The 23,423-nt window shown below is 46.5% G+C and overlaps 1 protein-coding gene across 2 annotated transcripts in view; it reads left to right on the top strand.

The window, feature by feature from the left end:
* Positions 1-2,270: 2,270 nt before the first annotated feature.
* Positions 2,271-23,423, top strand: part of nmdyn-D7 (nucleoside diphosphate kinase homolog 7) — a 36,833-nt gene continuing 15,680 nt past the window's right edge. Inside the window, exons 1-7 of one of the 2 annotated variants that reach the window (XM_055076447.2) lie at positions 2,271-2,486; positions 4,115-4,281; positions 9,335-9,484; positions 11,390-11,508; positions 18,707-18,762; positions 19,996-20,098; positions 21,207-21,271. In XM_055076447.2, the coding sequence (XP_054932422.2) occupies positions 2,484-2,486; positions 4,115-4,281; positions 9,335-9,484; positions 11,390-11,508; positions 18,707-18,762; positions 19,996-20,098; positions 21,207-21,271 (663 nt within the window). In that variant the 5' untranslated portion in view covers positions 2,271-2,483. Of the gene's footprint in view, positions 2,487-3,843; positions 4,282-9,334; positions 9,485-11,389; positions 11,509-18,706; positions 18,763-19,995; positions 20,099-21,206; positions 21,272-23,423 lie in introns of those variants that run through there. The other variant, XM_072286580.1, reaches the window with a different exon arrangement.

Here is a 23,423-nt window from a genome sequence, read left to right on the forward strand (position 1 = left end):
TAGAGAATAACACGATAAGACGAGAAATTAGGTCTAAATGATAAGCGAATAGCGAACGAGCCCGCGAGAAAACGTACCGTTTGTGCAGCTGAGCAGGTAAAATGCTCTCGGTGCACAGAAGCGATGTTTCTTGTTGCCTTGGCTACACAGTCCGAAAATGGCAGCCACAGTGAAGAGGCCGCTGACAGAGGGTGAATCACACTCACTCACTCACTCACTCACTCACTCACTCACTCACTCACTCACTCACTCACTCACTCACTCACTCACTCACTCACTCACTCACTCACTCACTCACTCACTCACTCACTCACTCACTCACTCACTCACTCACTCACTCACTCACTCACTCAACTCACACACACATCCACTCGCTTGCTCATCACCCTAATTCATTCAAAAGGTATACTTTCATTTCAATAAAAAAATGACAGAATAAGACGACGAATTACGTCTAAGGAATAAGTGAATAGGAAGAGCTCACGAGAAAGACCGTGGTATGGCGGCACCTTCGAGCAAAGATGTTCCCCCGCCTCAGTCTACCCCACGCCATGCAACCCACATTTTGCTCTTACAAATGTCCATATGCTATGGAGCGTATACGCCTTACTCTACCACACCGTCTAGAAATGTCTCCTGCATTCCCGATACACCTCCCATCACCAACCTCACACTTAACCAATGGGAGGCCTTGCTGTCGAGCTCGGACCCACGTGACCAGCACAGACTGGTATGGCAGGCCTGAGAGACTGCTGAGGCCGCAGGGGTCGCAGACTAAGCCTTTTCGCTCAATGTTCAGTGAGACTTTATCGATTTTGACCAGCGCCCGTATTCACAAAAATCTCTTGTGCTACAGCTGTGCACAAAAGCGAATTGAAGCCAAACCTGATGCTATACGTATTATTAGCGAAGGGGACCGGCGAATCACAAAGAACACTTATAATCATTGGGTAGTCAGCAGCAGATAAGTTTGTTATCTTAGGATTTCATGCCGTGAGAACAAAATTGATTTCAGAATCATTTATTTGCAAAGCGTAGCAAAAGCTTTTGCTGATGCTTTTTACCTCAGAGATAAGCTACAACTTGCTCGGCGGAAGACCTGATATAAGGCAGTCTCCCTTGAGGTTCGCAACGTCCACATTTTGCGCTCTTGAACGTCCTCTATTGAGACCATTGAACGCAATGACAACTTAAGAGAAACACGACAAAATTTTCATCAAGATTTCTGTATGGGCGGGCTGAGATCCCCTCACTAAATACTGCCAGTGGTGATCATTATCGAACGACGCTATATACCGATAGACTTCGGTCTGCGCTAGCCGTCAACCCTGGCGGTGCGGGGGTTAGGGGAAGCGCGTCGTCTGGCAACCCTGCCAACATCCGAGCGGACGCACTTTATTTTTACGTCCAGCACCGGCGAGGATAATTTTCTGCCCTTCGGAATCCGGCGGCTTTCAAAGTAGGTCTCTTGTATTCCGTGCGTTAGCCTGCTATCCTTTGTCTGTTGTAACAGAATAATTTGCAGAATGGGAAACCCAAGTTCCTTCCAACGATGGCCCTCTCCACTCATGAGTATAATGCAGCCAAGTGCACGTATACAGTTGCGAGACGTTAAAGTAACGACGGAGGAAGAGCGCTTTGCAGACACGCGTGCATTCAACGCACCTGACAGCGTGTATTGGCGTTGGACCGACAGTATTCGCTGTATAGCGATTGCTGCAAGTTTTGACAGTCCCGATCGTACGTGCACGGTTATTGGGCCAGTTAAATTAAGATTCATCCCTACTTGTGCGCCCGTGTTCCAATGTGAGGAGAGAGGCGTCTGCTTCATATAAAGCGACCAGCAGTCTGTTTCCAACCGTGGTTTCTATGGCACCGTCACGTTCCGCCGCTGTTACCAGAGGTGGCTCTCTCATCCGACGTCAATACGACGCGCGCACCGAAAGTTTTGCTCGCGCGGAGTACCGGTATGTACAACAATGTTCGCCCAATCACATCCAGTGTTGCGCGTTGTTCTTGTAATACCCAAAGCGCCCAACGAGTTGTCGCAGTACAATAGAACGAATTCAAGTGTGTTTCATCCCGCGATGTCAGCAACACGATCAGTGCCGTCGCCACTGTACATGAGCTCGCTCGTTTAAGCGCAGTGGCGGGCTCTCTAGAACCCTGATGGTGCATACATTGCTAAATGTACAGTCGCTGCGTAATGAATGTTTAGAGAAGAGGTGCTGCAATTACATTCACGAACTTTTCACCCGTCTGTACTGAACGCGGTCGAAATCAGGATGGAACACTGAGGGAAAGCGAACGCATATCGAGAATGGGTGCGAAGTGTGGATCATGAGAAACTGCAAGGATCCTTCTTATTTCATTGCTCAGTGTCGGGCAAGAAATACTCGTTCCTCGCCGAATGGAATGATGCGAGCACTTTCTCCGTGAGAAATTTTATCCTGAACTTCTTCACCAGGGACTCGACGGTGGAAATGGTGAGCTGCTTTGGGTGTTTTTAGGTTGCATGAGTCATTTCTTGAACCCATGCGTGAACAGCCGCGTGAACGTCTGCATGTCTGACGATGCTTGCTCTGAAGGATTAGTGTGTTCCTTTCAAATTATCATTAATGACGCATTGTGGGCTCCTAATCAAATTCTCGGGGCCGTCCTTTTGTTCAATTGGAACAGGGCATAAACTGTCGGGTGACTCATTCTGATGTGCGATGGAAGCGATAGAAAAAGAAAGGAGAAACAGTGTTTTAACGTTCTCGTTCTTGATCTCACAAAAAGTCTCATAAACGATGAGGGCTGTTCGCGGCGCTTGCGGTACTACTACAGTGGGCTTGTAATGGTCGCACCCGTAATTTTCAATATAACTCTAATGGCGACTACGTTTAGTTGTATGACGCCACGTCGTCGACAGTCTGGACAGCTGAACAATTGAGCCACGTTGTTACCATGGGTATCATAAAAGAACTTACGCAAAAATTAGAGGCAACTCATTAATTTCAATCTCTATTGTAATCTGAGATGTTTGAAGTAAAGATAACCCGAAAAGAACATACTAACGCGGCAAAAGGCTAACTCGGCATAGCGTAGTCATATTATGCATACTGTGGAACGTGATGCACACGTAGGGAAGCCGACAATGTCGATATTACCTGATGGCTAGTCACCAGGTTTGGGTGATTGATCGATTTGCTAAATTTTATTTCATCCAATTTGATTCACTGGAGCACTTAGTGAAAGCATCCATTCAAAGCTATGTATAACAGGTATGTTAGAATAGATAAGTTGTAACAGTCCAACCGCTCGCTGAATTGTGAACCAAGTGCTAGCTAAGCGATCAACACTATGCCAGTAACAACCAATAGACTAGGTATATTTTATGTAAGTGTAGACATGTGGAATTGAAACCGTCTCTGGAATATGTACTGCCAGCCCAAAACCGCTACCGTTACAGCACTACTACTACTGGTTTGTCGTCGCGATCGTCGTCTTCTTTTCCTTCTTGCAATGGCTTACTATTGGTAGAGCCGGGTGGCGATAACGTGTAGAATTTGCATAACGCAAATGCTGCCGTTCTGCCAACACATACTCAATTCCTACCCGCCGTGGTTGCTCAGTGGCTATGGTGTTGGGCTGCTGAGCACGAGGTCGCGGGATCGAATCCCGGCCACGGCGGCCGCATTTCGATGGGGGCGAAATGCGAAAACACCCGTGTGCTTACATTTAGGTGCACGTTAAAGAACCCCAGGTGGTCAAAATTTCCGGAGTCCTCCACTACGGCGTGCCTCATAATCAGAAAGTGGTTTTGGCACGTAAAACCCCAAATATTATTATTATTACTCAATTCCTTGCTTCTCAGCTTTATACACTTCAGCGTATTTGTGCGACTCAATCATTGGCCATTCCCTGGAGTGTGTATGTTTATTTCCGCAAAACGACTGCTACTGCTGTACTGAAAAAAAAAAAAAAGCAGATTACCACACATACTGTAATCCACATGAACTCCTCCTCCTCCTCCGTGCGGGTGGCCAAACGGATGTCCGTCTTGTCACCCTCCCTGTCCTGTTTGCCTCTCTCTCTCCCTCTCTGCTTCTTTCTTGTGTCGCGCCTGCAGATTGAGGTGAAGACTCGGCGCGTGTTTTTGCGGCGCACCGAGTGCGAGGACTGTTCGTTGCGCGACCTGTACGCGGGCAACGTGGTGGCCGTGCTCTCTCGACACCTGCGCATCCTGGGATACGCCGACGCTCAGACAGCCGCATTCCTGGGACCCAAGCACGAACGGTATGATGGCGCAACGATGCGTGAACATCGCTTCGCGTTAATTCTGCCTTTTCCGGGTTTTTTTATTTATTTACTTACTTATTTAGTTTAACGTCCACACTTAGGCTGTAAAGCACATCGCAGTGGAGGGCTTCGAATGAATCTTCAATTCAATTCAATGCTTTATTTATCTTTCTGTGAAGGAAAGGAAGGAGCAGTCACAGAAAGCTACTGCAGCGAGTAGCTTGACATGGGGCCCTATAACCTAAAACTATTCCACTATGTTTTTATTCCAATCTCCTGACGTCAAATTTGCGTAACCGCCGACGCAAGGATCGGGCGGTCACCCACAGGGTTGTCTGAACAGACCAATAAAACGCTGTCCTCGTTCATAGGCGGTCACTTTTGTTTGCTTGAAGAACGAATAACATTGCCTACACTGAGCGGCTTGTCGAATCTAATTGGCTGGCAAGAGGCGAGGAGCACGCTCAAGTGGAGAGGGATTTGATGAGGCCGAGCCACTGCAGTGAAAATCGATAACTGGATGAAGGGGGTGGTGCCGGCGTCTGCGATTGGTCCACTTTCCCTTACTTGGCTTGAGGTGGCTGGTCGAAAATTGTGGCAACATGCAACGGAAGGTTGAGATTGCAACTAAGACGGATCCTCATCAAAGGAGAGTTGGTAAAGCAAGGTCGTAAATGTGCCGAAAGTGCTTGAGAACGTTACAAGGCCACGCAAAAGGTTTTATTGTATGCAAATAAACCCATGCTCTCCGGCAGTTGCGAGTCGCCAGTGCCTGAGCGATCGGTGGCAGCCATCTTTTATTCCTTTCGGAACGGGGCAGCCTGCGGCTATTCAGAAGAAAATGCAGTTTTGTTCGGCATATTAATGCATCTTTATCGCGTACACGTCACTTTGACGCGTGAGTTCTTGCGGTTTTGTGACGTAGCATGACAGGCAGGTGAAGTGGGTGCAGCCCGAAAACTTTTGACCAATAGCCGAGGGCTAATGGCGAAAAGGGGTCGAATCAGAAATAACTAATATTCTTTTGTTGGACCAAATCATGCATAATCAGTGTGTACACGTTATATCAGGTGGGGAGCTATCATGGTTTTCGTGACGTCGCGTGACAGGCAGGTTAAGTGGGGGTGGTCCAAAAAAGTTTTGACCAATCGTGGAGGGCTGATTGCAGAATTGGAATAGAAAGCTTTGGAATAGTTTTACGTTATAGCGTCCATAGTGGGTGCTGCTCCGAATGACGGCAGCGGGCAGTTGGCAGAAGAAACACAGAGTACATAGGGAAGATGTTACAAAGATGCTTGAAATTTCTTTAACACAGACCTGAGAAGCAACTTTTTAGTCTAACAAGCAATTTAGCAGTATGAAATAAATTTTACAGAAATAGGTAACGTCCCAATGTAATATGGTAACATAAGAAGCAGTTCAACAATTAAAATGATGAAGGAAAAAAATGAAAAATAAAAACAAAAAGAAAATGGAATTTCAAACAGGAAGGGTTCGTTAACGCGCTCATAAATTGTCATTGTGGAACATGGTTACGCTGTGCTAAATAAAAACGAAGACATAGCAGGAACTGCACAGGAAATGCGCTGCGCACCAACTGGCTTTACTGCACCAGTGCTTATATGCATGAAAGAACCATCGCATCAAAATTCGAGAGTACATGTCGTATCATTGAGAATGAGAATAAATTGTCATATTTACAATTCTCAATCCCAATTTGTCTGTTGTTTTTTTGTCTTGTTTTTGTTTTTCCACTGATTGTCGCGGAATTGAAGTCTAGATTAATGATTTTGCAAATTGCACTTGCATGCATCGATACCTACGTGTTTATATTGTAGCGGCGCGATTATCGCCTCCAGAGCAGGTGAAGAAGACGATTCACGTGCATGTAGCGTGAGAATAGAACACGCTCGACCGGAGCGGTCGCGGTGTCAGCCGCTCCCGAGATGCAGCGGCACGATGGCTGGCCGGCCTAAATAAACCGTGGCTACGGCGGCTACCTCTTCGCGCCGCCTCCAACAAAGTGGGGACCCGGACGACCGAGACCAGCCATGCCAACGTCAGCGCACCGACTCCACCAAGGCGACAGTCACGTGACCTCACGACGTCCGACAGACGTCCCGGGGTTGTAGGGTGTCCGGGAATTTTACATCGACATGCCGGACATCTGGTTCATCCAGCTGGACAGCTACTTCCATATCAGCAAGGCTCCAGGCTCCGGCTGGGTTCCAGGCTCCTGCGGCCATCCACCGGCCCCGACTTCTACAAGGACTTGCGGGCAGCCTCCCTTGCTCACTAAGTAACCTCGAGGGCTCAGTCGCAACAGCTCTCGCCATTCGAACCGTCGCGTCATTCCGCGTCTGGTCCCACATCGCATGCATCAACCCATGCCGATCGTCAGCAAGCGCTGGCTCCAGCATCAAACCTCTGCTCCGTCCGTGAGCCTCCTCCGCAGCGGCGCGACCACTCTTTCCAAAGAATTCACTGGGTCGAAAGCTTGCGCTTTCGGCTATTCCACAGACCGCTGCTCTCCCTCCTTGGACCTTTGCGCAAGCTGTCCGCTTTGAGTTCGGGGGCATCTCACTTATCACCGATTCAGGGGCTCTCCCACCGGCTCCACTAGGCGCAAATTTCACTCTCTCAGGAACGGAGACAAACAAGTACAACCTTCGCAATGCTTTCAGCGACGACCGCAACCCTGATGCTATCGGTATTCGAGATTTCACCGCAAGCAGCAGCAATCGGGCCTTCCGGTGTTCTGTGCACCCACCTTCCACGGGTGCACTGCCTATAGAAATTTTACAGGAGCACATCCCCCCCAGCTCTGCCATCTGGTTTCTTCAACTCAAATATCACTTCTACATCAACAACGTGGGTGACCAACACTTGCGCTATCTTCACGCAAGTCGTGAGCTGGTAGACGGTTTTCTTTAGGAGCTCCGACTTCTACCCGGGCCGGGCATCTACGAGAACCTGCGGCAGGTCGTCATTTCGCACTATTGGATCACTGTGGCTGCGCCTCGCTCGCAACCTACGCTGCCGGTGCTGCCTGGTACACCTCTCTCGGATTGCGTGAACCCGACGCTATCAACGACGACAGCATCTTCACAACCGCACACGCACCTGAAATGGTGACGCAGCAAGAATCAGCAAGGGCAACAAGGCACACTCGCGACCCTCGCAGTTCTCCGCCACTGCCACCGTTGCACGTCGTTCGACAACACCGTCTTCTGCGTGTTTTCCCTCAACGGCCTGAACTCTCGGCACTCGCCAAGAACCGGCCAGTATGCCGCAACTATGCTTGCCGAGTTGCACCGCACTGGGTGCGCAGACGTCGACAACGCAAGACCACGCCCTCAGCGCGCTAGACAATGCGCCCTGTGTTCAGACACTCTCAGCCACGGCCACCAGAGAGCTATTTGTGGCCTTCGCCGCAACACGGACGTTTCCTGGACTTCTTAACGGACGCTACGAATTGGCACTGATGTATATAGACTTGCAGACCCCCCCCCCCCCTTTCTATATGCATGACTTCTGCACATGCTTTGAACATGTTTTATACATGTTTTTGTACATGTTGTGTACATGTACATTTTGTGGGAGGCGGTGCGCCACCTCCCACAAAATGATTGTTACTTCCGTGCTTGCATGTATTACTTCTTGAAGTGAACATTCTGTATATCTTGCCCGTAATTATTTTTACGTGCTGATTCTGCTCAAATCGGCGCCTTCCTTTAATCAAGCTGCCTGTATTTACTGAGTGCTGTTTGTATGGTAACGGGGACTGATAAACTGCCAGACATAATAATGAGAAACTTTCTTAAAGTGTTCCTAATGTCCGAAAATAAAGCACAGGTGAGTTTTCGTTAAGCAGGGAAATAACTTACCGCCAATTTTTTCTGAAACTACCACAGTATGCATCGCACTTAGCAGTCTATCCTATTTTTGTCTGTAAACGGGGGTCGTTGATTTCATCAAGAGCTCCTTCAATATTCGACGCATGATGAAAGTTGCTGTGTCAACTAGTGCTTAATCTTCGATAATAGTATCCATTTCACCGTCTAAAAATGAAGTTTACCTATAGCAATCCGAAACATTTTGTCCATCAAAGTGGTGCTAGAAATAAACCGTGTAACATATTAAATGTGCAAAGAACGTTCAACAACGCATCAGAGTTTATTCGTAGCGATTAGCTTGTGCTGTCAAGCCTAGGCAATCCGTTCGGCCTGAAGCGAAGGTAGTCCTGGGAGGGGATCTTGCCCTCACATAGCCTAGATACAGGCAACAGTGCAAATACCGATGTTCAACGCAACGCATAAGATGGGGTTTCTTGTTTGTTACAACACAACCCTCCTCAGGAAAGAAAGAAAGAAAGAAAGAAAGAAAGAAAGAAAGAAAGAAGTACAAACAAATGCGCTCCAGGCTTCCCTGGGCTGTTCTCGAGCAGTTGTTTACACGGTTTCGTATACAAGCGATCCAATTAGCGCGTTTACAAAGCACCCAGCTAACAATGGCGCCACTGGAGAGCAGCGGGTTGCGTTGTACTCAAAATTTCACCGCTAATGAAGTTCCCTAACGCGTACGAGAACCCCTGCTGCTCGTGGTTAGCTGTGACCTCAATTTGCAAACTTGTTAGGAGTAGAGCAACACCAACTCTCTCTCCCCTCGTCACTTCACACCTCTTTCGCCTATCACACCTATTTTGCCTATCGTTTCCCCGAGTGTCACATCAACTCGTTTGTTCGTGGATTTCGGATCGCAGTTTGCAATATACTTGGGAAAGGTTACGTAGATTTTGAAACCTGCAGATATTCAAAGGCGATGGATGGCGCCCGCATCACGAAAACACTACGTAGGGAAAGGCATGTTAGACTGCACGCAAGTTGTCGCTTCGTTCTCGATGGTGAAACTTCCACATAGAAAGTTTATCCCATATGTAGATCAGAAAGATTAACAGCAACTAAAAAGAAATTTTACCTCCTTGTCACACACGCGCGCGCGCGCGTACGCACCTCGGTTTTTGTTTCAATTTGCGGCTCCTCCCATGCAGCGCCGTGCTCGTGCTGAGACCGGCTGGTGTGAAGAGGCTGGGAGACGTCTGGGCGGCCGTCGAGGCAGCGGGGGCCACGGTCTGCAAGGCGCTCATGCTCAGGCTCACGCCCCAGGATGTGAAACTGCTGAGCGGAAACCAGCAGGAAGTGTGAGTGTTCCCGCTTTGGGTGTCTCTAGCGCCAGCGAGCGCCAGTATACCACACGAGTACCAGTAACTGCACGGAAATGTTTACATGTGAGCATCCGCGAGTTTCAGCAGTAAGGACGCGAAGAAAGTAACACGCACCTTACCGTTCGTCCTGTTGCGCTGCGCTGCATGGTACTATAGGATCTGCAGGCCATGGAGATGTTGTCGCTCAAAAAATGGCCATTTCAACCGCGGTGGCTTGGGCACTGTTCTACGCGTTCTGGGAGACACGAAAATAGCGTAGCAGAAACCTGCTTGTGTGCAACGCGCCTTGGCACCTTTTTTGCGAGTGTCTATTTACGCGGAAGTAATGTGATGTCAATTTGAAATGTTCCTCAAAGGGTATATCAGCCGGCGACATTGTCAGCAAGGGAGTCACCTACAAATAACCTTGCTGAGCCGGATAGCTAGGTCATCATGCCAGAATAGCTGCACCCACACGGAGCGTTTTTACACCTTTATTGGTATATAAAGGGTGTTTGGTTGTCACACGGCCGACACCCTCACGTGTAAGGGGTAAGATCGAATTGATGGTAGGGGCCAATGAAGGCATGCTTGCCGACTTTTTCTGGCAAGTAATAGTTATGATAGCTGTGAGAGACGACAGAAAAAGTGCATTAAATAAACTTTCTAAGCTATCGCTGTCAAATTTATTTGTCACATATTTCTGCGCGCTCAAAACTCAGAATTATTACGCAGTTTTCGATCACACCTTTTCGCATAGCACGTCTAATTAGAGCTCTGTTGTCGTGCGGTATAAAAACTTTTTAAGTCCTAGAAATAGGGGTGTTACCCATGTGGCTGTGTAAAAATATTTAGAATGTAGTTTCTAGGATTTCTTTCAAGACTGACGCTGCAAGGCAGCTTCGAAACCTGGCACGCAGTCTCACAGTGACCGAGTGGAACTCGCCAAACTTACGACTTACACGACTGCATCGACTAAACCCCTCCCTGCAACTCTGACCTCCACTCGGACTTCCTCGACGTGAAGCTACGCTTCTCTGTCGCCTTTGGTTAGGAGTTGCCTTCACAAAGGCATACTCTACATTAATTGGAGTGACTGACAGTGCAGCATGCGAGGTCTGTGGCACCGAAGAAAACATCGACCACCTGCTGTGCCACTGTCCAAGATATGCCCTAGAGAGACAAGAACTTTCCAAAGCTTTCCAAAAACTGGACAATCGGCTGCTTTCTGTGCAGGTGCTGCTGGAACACCGCCCCCATCGCCCGTCGGCCCATAAAGTGGTGAAGGCGCTTTTGTGTTTCTTAAGGACGACGGGTTTGTGCGACCATCTGTGACTATCAATGCAATTTCTGTTAAACCACACGCGTCAGCGAACTTGCCGCAATTTCCTTCTTTCCTTCCCTCCTCTCTCTCCCTGTGATCTTTGTTTTCCCCTTTACCATTCCCCCGGTGTAGGGTAGCCAACCGGACGTTATTCTGGTTAACCTCCCTGCCTTCTACTTTTCTCTTTCCTCCTCCTTTCAGACGTTTGCTAGATTCTGCATTTACTCGCACCAACAGCTCATTTCTAATTGGTGATACTTTTCAAACTTTTTCACGCCTACAGATTCATGGTATGCTTTCATCGGCGACACATAGCACGGATCAGTGGATGCACGAGAAAAGAGAAATTTCGCCAAATCCGGACACACGGTTCAGAATACAGAGTGGAAGTATCTGATAGTGGACAAGCAGTGATGTATTCTCTTTCGAATACCACTATATTCAACCTTTCTCGCCTAACCCTCAGACATCGAGTGCGTTTTGCGAAAGCTGTCGATGTCTTACGCTGTAACAATACGACGTAGACAATGCGTTGCTCCCACTTGTACAATATTTATTTTCTTCCACCGCACACGCAGATTCGACGAGGGCCTCTTAAGCGACCCAGCTGTCTGCATCCAGGTTCTGGGAGAAAGGGTTCTCGCCCGGCTTAGGAACCAACTAGTGAAGACGGAAGGCCGAGATTCGGGCCAGCAAGGTATGACTTCGTGGCCATAGAACTTTGTTTTCTTCAAGTTACATACAGACGGAAGAATGAATATTAAGTTGGAGGAAAGGGGAGAGCACTAAACAGCTAGCACTCTGCAGGTCCGGTAATCACGAACCTGATTTAACATAAAGGCGTTTGCTAATGGGCTGTCCTTCGGGTGCAGGTAAATCATTATAACGATCGATGTCATAGCGAGGGAATTGCCGTGGTGGTGGCGATTTTTGGCAGGCAGTTGCAAAAGAGAAGTTTCAAGAACACGGTTCCCGTTCCATAACTACAGGCGTCAGCGTGCACACTTGTCCAGAATGGCGCTATGCAATGAAGCACGCAGCAGCGCGGTTTCGCAAATGTTGAGCTTTGTTTGGAAGAGTGTTCGTTTAGTTTCCATGTAGCTCGTCATTAAATCGAGCCATCGATATACACGGTGTATCCTGCGTAAATCTCGTGCCGCAATGACAGACTCAACTTACAAAAGAAAAAGTCTTTGTGAACGGCCTTCATTATTTCTTTGTTTTTTCGGCAACCAAAGAGGCTATTCAAAAGATGGCAGGCTGGTTTGATGGCTTGATTGCTTGCTTGCTTCCTCCCCCCCCCCCTTCCTTTTGTCTATCTATTTTTTCCATATTTCATGCTAATTTATTTTTCGCTTCTTTGGTCATTTCTCAAACTCGAAGCATTGCTCACCCTTACAAATCGTCAAGACGCCTTCGAGGATAGGTCCTATTATTTTGCGTGCCAGCGAAGCACATGATTTCAACATTTGCTCTTGCTTTTGTACCCTAATAGCGGACCGCACCGCATCAACTGCCATTGAATTAAGTTGGATTTCCTCCTAAACGGGAGTGCTCGCAGAAGAACACTTGCCTATCCCTTCTTTTTTCATGCGAAATTTCAATAATTCCTACAAAAATTTGGAGGATGCTTAAGCTTCACCTTTAAGAGTGGAACGCGATAGCGTTCAAAGACCGGCCTTACTGCTTTTCATGCTTCCAGGCAACTGAACCTTATGCAACCATAACGTTTACCGGAAAACGCTGGCTGCGAATGCTATGCACGAAGGCGAGCTTTCTGGTATACAAACCCGGCCTCTTGCATAGGTCGATGTCCTGTTATGGTTTCGCAATTTTAATATTTCAGTCTGAGAAGAGATAACATAAAGGACATGCGCTGTCGGTGTCTTTTTTTTTCGTTACATTTGTTTGTTGGCTGCCGTTCTCAAAATTCGGAGGAATAACTTTGTGAATAATGAAAGACAAGGTATGGACCAATTTGGCAGTAGAGAAGTGTAACGTAGAAGAGCCTGGTGCTGAGCCTTTTGGTACATAGCTTGACAAACATACAGCGAAACCCAGTCTTCGAAGACACGTGCACAACATGATAGAAAAAGACAACTACGCACGGTGGTACTAGCAACAGGGTTTAATGAAACACTTGGCAAGGTATATATGTAAACTGGTAGCGAAGCTTCCATAGAAGCCCACATGTCAAGAAAATGATGGGTCGTTGCAACCGTCGACATCTACGTATCGGGGGAACAACTAACCGCAAGCAAGAAATAAAGAATAAAAAACTGACGTCACAATGGGAAAGGGCAGTGACGTCAAGATCTTATGTTGCTTGGCGCGAATGTTTGAATTTCTTTAGCGTCCGGCATTTATACCGCTACGCCAGCAATTATTTTTCTTTTGATGCTGAGGCGAGCCGGCGAGCTTGCGACTTGCCTCAGCTGAAACGCTGGCGTGTCCTTTAGCTATAGGAGTGGCGTATGTCCTAATGTGAACGCAATTAGGCTGTTATCGATGGCAATCGCTCCAGTAGCTTCCCTTGGGAAAGTGAGAGAATAGGATGGAAATAATTGACAATGCCACAGAGGTTTCAAAAGCAACTTCACTTTTATTCGTCTAGAATAATGCAACCAATATGATTGACCAAACATAACGCCTTTCAATGGATGAAAAGTACTATGGCCAGCAGACAGTCGTAATGTGCAGCAACATATGCAAATCCTTTTCACTGAATCATTCGTAATTCCTTGCGACACCATGTATTCATAGGCAACTGTTTTCAGACAAGACAACATTGCCCCACATTATCATTTCGGAAAAACATTCGACTTACTCATGTTGCTACCCGTCGGACACTCAGAGCCTGTGTTACGGAGAGTAAACCAACATGCCGCGATGTTTCTTCGCTGAGCGGAGCGTTCCGCATTTATCGTCCCCACGAGACAAGCACGTCGGATGCCGCAGCTCGAACTTGCACGATAACAAAAACCCGCCGTGGTTGCTCAGTGGCTATGGTGTTGGGCTGCTGAGCACGAGGTCGCGGGATCGAATCCCGGCCACGGCGGCCGCATTTCGATGGGGGCGAAATGCGAAAACACCCGTGTGCTTAGATTTAGGTGCACGTTAAAGAACCCCAGGTGGTCAAAATTTCCGGAGTCCTCCACTACGGCGTGCCTCATAATCAGAAAGTGGTTTTGGCACGTAAAACCCCAAATATTATTATTATTACGATAACAAAAAACCTGCACCCGCACCTTTCGCCAATGAATTCCGTTCGCTAGGTCACGCAAAATTTGAAGTGAAGCGCATGCCGCACTTTGAACAAACACGCAAGGAAATAAAAAAACTCGGACGAAACCGCCGCGTTCACGTGAGCAACGCCATTCCGCACAACGTAACATCTTGTTTGCAGTCTTGCCAAGCCTTGCGCCCGAATCACTGGTTGGTATGGGTCATCAAGAACGAACTAACAAATTGTGAAATAGAAAAGAAAATCAACTTTTGTTGTATTGGTACAGGAAACATATATGGAACGGAATATTTATCTTATGGCAGTATTCTGATTTAAAATTTTCGAAATTGTTTTTTCACATACATAGGTTTTCTAGTTTCAGTGTTTGTCCGCCCCTCACCTAGTCGTGCTTCAATCGTGCACCACTAACTGATATCTTTGGGGACAGATTCTGGCACGCTTTTCGTTCCAAGCTTCGCGAATTATTTAGATGGACCTTGCACTTGGTTCGAAAAGAAAAGGAAATCAATACGCGCATGCGCCATACAAAACCAAGGCAGTCGTTAAAAGAGCGTAAAAACCTTAAAAATATTGGTGAATGACACATTCTAACGGCGGCATTTTTCCAAAGAAAAAAAGAAAAAGCCAGTTCTTTGCAAGATAGTGATACGGAGGGTGCGGTCACGCACTGATTGTGGCCGTGTTCTTGGATTTGGTAAGCTTCAATGACTTTCCTCTCGCATTTAGTGGCTCCCCTGCCAATATTTTGAGTGTCTTCACAAACAGGATGGCAAGAGCAACTTCGGCAGTGAGCGGGAAAGTTTGCCCCTCCACCTGACGTCACAGACGTTTCATCTTCTTTTAAGCGAACTTTGACGCAGCGTCCTGTCTGTCCGATTTTCACCATGCTGATCAGTTGTGATAGTTCCGCGAATTCTGTCTTATCTCTGGAGTTGGACACTTTCATTCTCTGTCGCTTCTTTATTAGGTCCTTTGTTACTTGGGAGAGCTTGCCTACTGGTTGCCTTGGTGCCTTGCATCCCACTTCAACTGCTGATTCTGAAGCAACCCTAGTTGAGGTTTCATCCATTACATCTATGTCATCTTCATCCCTCGGTTCTAAGGCTGCATATTTGTTTGCAGGTACCAACCTGAATTTGTCTGCTTGTGCCCTTACTGCATCTAGGTTGGCCTGTTTCTGCTTGACCAATATATTACTCTTTCTCTCTTCAAATTAAGGCTTAGATATTCCAAAAGCATATGACAGTGTCGAACATGGAATTTTAATTTCTAGACTAGCAAGCTGTGAGGTTTCAGGTTAAATAGGGGCCTGTATACAAAAGTTGTTTTCTGGTAGAAAATTCTTTTGTTTCAAGGATGGGGTTCCATCGGGCACATATGAACAGACCAGAGGCGTACCACAGGGATCAGTTCTTTCACCGCTTTTGTTTAACATTTTGATATCTTCTGTCCAAGTTCAGCAGGATGTGAAACTCTATCTCTATGCTGATGACATTGCACTTTTCTCCTCATCACGGGATATCAATACGTTAAACCAAATTTCACAATCTTATTTGTCTGCACTCGAGTCCTGGCTGGACCGACTGTATTTTTCCCTTAACGCCAAGAAATGCTCGTTACTTGCGTTTCCATTGTCAAATCCCGTTTTCACTTCTCTTCATTATCGAAATGAGCCGATACCGCAAGTTGCAGCTTTAAAGTACTTAGGGATAACATATGATGGCACGCTAAACTGGCAGCAGAAAATCGAAACAAATGCTAGTACAGGAGAACGTACGTGCAATCGGATTGTTGCACCGTTTCAGTAATAAAAAGACATGTATGCGTAGGGCTTTGTTGCTGATGATCTATAAACTTAACGCACGTCCCATTCTCGAATTCGGCTGTGTTCTTTCTTCAGGATGTGCAGCATACAAGCTAAGACCTTTAATATACACAGAAAAGCAAGCTCTGCATCTTTTGTCTTGAACTGTCAAATTTTGTGGCTAACGATGTGCTTTATCTGGAGGCTGAAATTCTTCCGCTTGAGTCCAGATTTAAGAAACTTACTGTGCTGACATTTCTAATGCTTTACGATGCATCTCTTTCCCGTTTGCAGTCAGTTTTCATCAATTCTTCCGATTCATTTTTCAGGACACGTTGGCGGCGTCATCGACAATTTTTTGTTCAGACGTTGTTACCAAAACTTATCGGGCGTCGTTATCAAAACTACTTGAAGGTCTCCTTCAAGATCACCTTAATCAATTTCCGTCTCACTTGGTTAATTCTACGGATGCAACACACGCTTTATTGAAGGCCAGAGTTGGTATCTTTTCAAATCAGCTGAATTGGTCTTTCGCTATCCGTTTCGCTGATTATACCCTAATATTTTTTGCGGAATTCTTGGCAATTATTCCGTCCATCATAAAATTGGGTCTGCAGAAATCTCAAATAATAATTGTTACCGATGCGCCTTCGATTTGTACACATTTAACTACTAATAATCAGTCACCCCTGCTGACTGTATTTTCGACTCTTGCACCGGACAATTTGTCTGACGTCCGCCTTGTCTGGGTCCCCGGTCATAGTGCTTTTTAAATGAATCAGATGACTCGCTCGAATTGTTATCACTAAATGGCTCAGTCTTAAAAAGTCTTCCCGATTTCGCCTGTATAACAGGAGCTAGATTTCAATGCCTTTTACTTCTAAATTATTATGAATTATTCCTGCTTTCCGCAGATGATTTTCGACACCTAAATTTCCAGTGGAACACAAGAAGAAAATGCCTTTCACGACAATGCGAGGTGACTTTATCAAGCTTCAGTTTGTAGAGTTCCCCGCCTAAATTTTTACCTTCATAGATCTGGTTTATGCATAACAAACCTCTGCTCTTTCTGCTATGAACTGGAAACTATGGACGGTTGCTTTGTTTTTTGCGTCGCTTCTCCTTCCTCCGCAGAAAGTTCCTCGTATTTCCAACTAGTATAAGCTGCAGCATCAGCGCTTACTACACCAAACATTTTGTCGTTTATTGGCGCCTGTCAATTAGGCGCAAGCCATGGGTCAATGATTAGTGCTATACATAAGTTCACTGAAGCGCCAGAAAGCCATCACTGCTCGGGTACCGACCGTGAGACACTTTATTTTCATTTTATCCTAAATTTATATATTGTGCCTCTAGAAATATCTATGAGCATTTAGTTGCCTAATAGTTCGTTTTGAATGTTCGCCTTCTCTCCTTTTCGTATTTTCTTAATTGCTCTTTCCAATCAACCTAGTGTGGCCAATCCCCCCTATGGGTACCGAGCCATGTTTTGAGGCAACAGCAACGCGCTAGTGCGCTCCGCCTGAGCGGTCGCGGTAATGGCCGCACCCGGGATCCCGCGACACCGTGGCTGGCCGGCCCAAATAAACCGTGGCCACGGAGGCTGCGTCCTTGCGCCTCCTGCCCACAGTTGTATATGAGCGTCTGTTAACATGCTGTTTCATTGTTTCATTAGTGTCATTGCCATGAGGCCCCAGATAACTTAATGTAGTTGTTAGTCGTTTGCCCGATCCTCGGCTATTCGGACGGTCGGACGACTAATTGTCAACGGCAAGTATACGCCAGTGTACATAAGCCTGTTTCTTTCCCCCCCCCCTTTTTTTTTTCACCAAGTGGACTCGGCACAAACTTCGTATTTGTTATTGCTTCATAAATGATAAGATATTCGGTATTCGATTCGTTTTCGGGGGTCGTTTTTCTAAAATAGTCATGTTCAACTGGATTTTGAAATTTCACTATGCGAATACCCCCAATAAAAATTGATCTCCATACTTTTTTTAGCAATAATGAGCAGTAAGGAAAGCTAGTGGCTAGTCGAATTTCGGTCACCATTCAATCACCGTTTTTACCCCCTTGAAAGGACTCTCTGCTCCGCATTGGAGGTGCGTGCGGTGAAGCACAACTGCTTTTGCGCACATGCCTCTATCTATACTCATATTCTTCGACGTTCGCAGAATGACGCAGACAACTCATTCAAAACAGTTACTCGATTGGAAAAACTATCATAGCATATCCTTAATGATTGAAGGAAGAATGAAGACAATGCTGAGGCATCTCGTGCTGTAGACAGCTACTTACGAAAACACTCCCCGCACTAGGACTCGAAAAAAAAAATTCTATGTTCGGAAAACAAACTGTACGACTGGCACAAAGAAAAAAAATCTATCATCTAGCTTTCTGGACCGCAAAGATACTATGGGATCGAGCTGGCGTCCCCAGTTGTTGTACAGCTCCGGAAAATGAACCCGGACTACCGTGTAAAAAATTACTTAAACTTAGGTAGTTAATCACTATAATGCTTGCACTTTATCTAAGTTTCGGGATATGTCGAAACCAGCTGCCGTTTATATTATTATTATTATTATTATTATTATTATTATTATTATTATTATTATTATTATTATTATTATTATTATTATTATTATTATTATCATTATTATTGTCGTCGTCGTCGTCGTTGTTGTTGTTGTTGTTGTTGTTATTGTTGTTGTTGTTGTTGTAGCATTGACACTGCAAAGCTTAAGCATTGCTCATGCTTCTTTTCTCTATTGCGTTATTTGCCAGATGTGGTTATTCTTTTGATATTGTTCAACTTAATTCTGTTTCACTCACTTTTGCATACAGCAGTCACATTGCAAAGTCTATGCTGGATCTCAAAGGACAAGCCGTCAGCCGAGAAGGTTTGTCCCAAATTTTACTTGTAACACAGCTTAAAAAAAAAGAAGTGTGCTCTTCCTTGCGTTCTTTTGTATCCCTGCGCTCTTTTGTAGTGCCTGTCAACTTCGCGGCCCCTATTTCTAAAACTCCCTAGTACTTGCGTTGTTCTGCCAACTCTTTCTGCCTCATCGGCGACTGCTCAAAATGAGCATCGTAGTAGCGCCTGGGACTTCGGAGGAAACGGGATCTCTGAATGTTTTGGTGGAATACGGAGGGCGACGGGGGGCGGGGGGGGGGGGGCTGGAAGTCATCTCAAAATGACGTGTAAGTCTCTAAACGTATGTCCAAAAGTCAACGGTGGATAACTGTTGCTTCGCAGGAACTGAGTTAATAAAATCAAGAAGTCACTGCAGAGTCTCAATCACTCTCGCAACGCTTGTCACGAGAAACGAAGCGTGTTGTAGTTGAAACGTTTATTTAGATAAAATGAATAAAACATTGTGTCCATCCCAGGAAACTGATTTATCAAGGCGGGGGAAAGCAATGGAAACAAGAGAAGAGTTAAAAATTGTCGACCATTCTTGCGTGAAGTAGAAAACGGAGCAGTGAGTCGAGTATGAGGCGTCGTTGTGAATTTTGTTGGGATACTGAGGAGAAACCGCCGTGTTTTGACAGGATCGACGACTAAGCTTACTTGAGATTTCACGTCATTAAATTAAACATAGCCAAATCACAAGTAAGTCAACTGCCCGTATATGTGTATGTACGTAAAATCACAGCATGTGTCATAAAGGTTGCCAAGCCAGAGTGTAAGAAGCCATATTTTAGGCAGCATTATCAGTTCCAGGTGGGCCTACAGCTCGTACAGCTCATACAGTTCAAGCTGATTCTTTCATGAACAAGCATTTGTATCAGCAGAAAAGAACACAAAGCCGGTATGACAAAAGCATAACTCTTAATTCCGAAGCTTCTATTTTCTTTGTAAGGGTTGTAGTTGCAAACACGGGTGCAATAGAACAGTTGAACAAACTTAGATGACCTAGATGAAGTGCTAATTGGCTCTAGGTAAACGTTATTGATGCATGAAACGACCATCCAGAAGAATTTACTTGGCAAAGCTCAGAAATAACAGGCTCTTGGCGAATTCAAGAGCGAGAGAGAGAGAGAGAAGAGGGCGACGATTGAAGCTCTTCCTTCCTTCCTTCCTTCCTTCCTTCCTTCCTTCCTTCCTTCCTTCCTTCCTTCCTTCTTTTCAGGAATCCCTGGTGCTCTTTGGAAGCCAGTTCGATCGTCGCTGTAACACAGCGGTTTTCGAGAACACCACCTGCTGCGTCGTCAAGCCACACGTGTTCAAAGACGGTTTGTTCAGATTTGTCCCTTTAACACAAACCGTGATCAACCTTCGAGTTTTAAGCTTGCGAGTGCTCAAAAGGGTTATTTCTACCTACCTTCAGCGTAGCAGAAAAATTATTTTCGCTGTTGACAGTACACGGCACCCGCGCGGGCCCAATAATGCCTCAACAGCGGCACTACAGTGGACGGTGGCAAAATAGGTGTACGATGCGATGACCTGTTGACAGCCGCAAATAGCGCTTGCAACACTGCCAGCCGTACCACTCCTCCAGCGTTGGACAGACAACGTCACAATTTTCTTGTTAACGTCCCGGCATTCCCTCTTGTCTTTCTTTCGCTCCCTCTCTCTGCTAAGACAGGTAGCACCATGTTAGCACGCATCATTGGCGAACATTTACCAGTGTGGACGCCGCTCATCATCGTGACGCGCTCAGTGCACATGCATACCCATAGCTTCTCACTTCAAGGTCACGTGTTGCTGCTGCAAAGGCAGCCAGGCTTTGAAGGAGACGAACTGGTTGCGGCACGGAGGGAACCGCGTGACAGGTCGTTCCTAGCGGGGAACGCAATGTTAGCGAATGTGAGCGGTAATTGAGGAACGTTCCTTTCGAACCGAAGCCTTCGGCAATTCGGCCTCTAGATTTGTTACTTATTTTCGCGAAGTCTGCCTTCGTTATAAATATTTCAAATAAGTCTGCATGGCATAAACAACATCCTCAAGCCTCAAAACAGTTTTGCTCATTGCTAAGGTCGTGTCACAAGAGCTTAGGACAGCTGTAACGTAACGATATTACTCCAATTATATTCCTTTCTGCGACTCGTCAGTGGTCCAAGACGCCTTCCCTACCACTGAAACCGGTCAGACCAGTGCGGTTGATGATATGAAATAGAATAGAACAAAAAAGGAATCGTTATGTTGTACCGAGCTTGAATGGAAAAACTCAATGCGCGGCATGTTCGGCTCTGTTGTCTAGCTTTAAGCGATGTGATTTGCTAGCAATTTGGATCACCGACCGGCTCTTTTCCAAATCCTGCTCCACTAACCCGTCGCTTAAGTCCACTTTGTGGCTTGTGCGAGTGTAAAGCTTATTGTGTTTTCTCGTTTGCATTACAGGGAATGTCAGCAGTGTGCTGGGGAAGATACTGACTTCGGGTTTCGAGATTACGGCGCTCCAAATGGTAAGGTAGTTGTAGAGGACCGTTAGCGTGTACTTGTTTTCGCTTGCACTGCCCGCACCTTTTAACAGCGCGTTATAAGCGATACTTGCGAAATTGCCCCCACTGCAACTGCAGCTTGCAAAGTAAATCAATAGCCGCCATGGTTGCGTAATGGCTTTGGATTTGCCGGTGCTAAGCCCGCAGTCACGGGATCAAATCCTGGCCGCAGCGGCCGCATTTTGATGAGGGCCAAAGCAAAGAATCACCGCTCAAGCACTCCGTACAGATGGTTAACCAGCGAAGCTGAAACGTGTGGCCCCGGTGTTTATCACTGGGTTGATCCCGACGGTTCACTAAATGACGGCTTGCTAGGTTGCCGGATCCTCAGTACGCAGCTGTTGCTCGCGCTCGGCTGCGCGAGCCTGTTCTTGTGCCCGGGCTGCAGCATCGGCACGGCGTAGACGAGCTCGTTCCGGGTTCTGCTCGCGCCGTTGCTGATCAAAAGCTGCCTGCTCCTCAGGAGTACATATGGCGCGAGGCCTACCCATTCCGGTGCAGGAGAGAAACTGCTGCGCGCGTGCGCGCGCTCGGCTGCGATGGATAGCAACGACGTCACTGCTGGCGCAGCCAGTCACGAGCCTCTCTTTCACTTTTTTTTTTTTTTTTGCGCATGCGCTCGGGGTTGCGCCGAAGGAGTTTTCGCCGTACAGACGGCGGATGGACGAATTGGTTAGCCACATCCCGCTTCGTTTTAAACACCCGTGCTACCGTGCATTGTGTGTAGGTTAAAGAACACGGGGTGGCCAAATCAGTCCGGAGTTCCCCACTAGGTCGTGCCTTACAACAATATCGTGGTTTCGCTTGTAAAACGCTAGATTTAATTTTGAACTTTTAATGTAAAACAATTGGCCCTCTTCGACCATCCCTGCTCCTTGCACTCAAAAAAAAGCCCGCACATCATCAAAATAAACCAATTAAGGTCCACTGAATCTCGGCCAAGCTAAAGCCAATACTTCTGCGCTGGGCAGGGAAGACGTGGCGTTTCGATTTCAATGCTATTCCTAATCGTGCTTCGCCAGTGGTAAAAGCAGCGTTCCGCCACGTTATCACCGGTATCGGCTCAACGCGAAGTTTGACTGATAAGAAAAGAACAGAACTGAACGAAAGGAATCCTTACGTTATACCTGTCCCGCTCTCGTGTTGTTCGGGAGACAGCGGGAGGCAGGGCACAGCGTAAAAGCGAATGCGCAGTGCGCGCTCTTGTAGGACCTCGTGATTGGATACCCGTCTATATGTTCCATGACCTTACCCTACTCGAAGTTGTTTTGTCATGTCATGCGCAGAATACAATGTGAACAACGAGGATTTTGGAGATCGACAAACTGAAATGAATAATTCTAGAACTAGTAGCGTGAGCCACTATATACGGACGTGATCCGTCGCTCCCGCACAGAATTAGTGAGCCCAACAGAAATTTTTGAGGCAGTGACTCAACCCACTTGTTTCTCTTTCTCTCTTTCTTTCTTTCGCTCTTTCTTTCTTTCTCAAATGAACACTGCATAGCAGATAAACTGCGAAGTAATGGGATTAATAACTTACGTACGTTATATTTTACCGTCTCGATTATTTGCCCACTACGTATACTCCTAAAAGCTGAGAAACGTTTTGCTATATCCGATTACGCACACGTCCAGCTCGAAAGAAAGATAACGCTTCCGCATGTGTACGTACATAACGTGAACTTTTCGGCAAGGTTCTTATATGTTTTCCATAATGACGGTTGCACTTTAGTATTTATGTTTCGGTGAGTTCGTTTAGCATACGAAAGTAAAATAAATACCGACAAGCAGAGGTCTCAGGAGATTACCCGAGATTATAATAGAGCAGACGGCGCAGGATCTCCGGGGCACCCACGGGGACCAAACATAGATGGAGTCCGGGTTCCATCTTCGTTGTGCTCGTTGCCTCTTTTGTGTCATAAAGGCACCACCAAAGTATACTAAATAATTACACGCGGCTTACGCTAAGTTCTTGCCAGAATTATCACTCCCTTTCATCACAATACAGTGCGCGTGCTCAGCCACGTTACACTTCTGTACTGCGGCGCAGCCATTATAAAACGCATATAACATCTTTGTCAACATTTCCTCTCTCTTTCTTCTATTCTTTCACT

The sequence above is a fragment of the Dermacentor andersoni genome, chromosome 2 (assembly GCF_023375885.2).
Source record: "Dermacentor andersoni chromosome 2, qqDerAnde1_hic_scaffold, whole genome shotgun sequence".
Taxonomy (NCBI): domain Eukaryota; kingdom Metazoa; phylum Arthropoda; class Arachnida; order Ixodida; family Ixodidae; genus Dermacentor; species Dermacentor andersoni.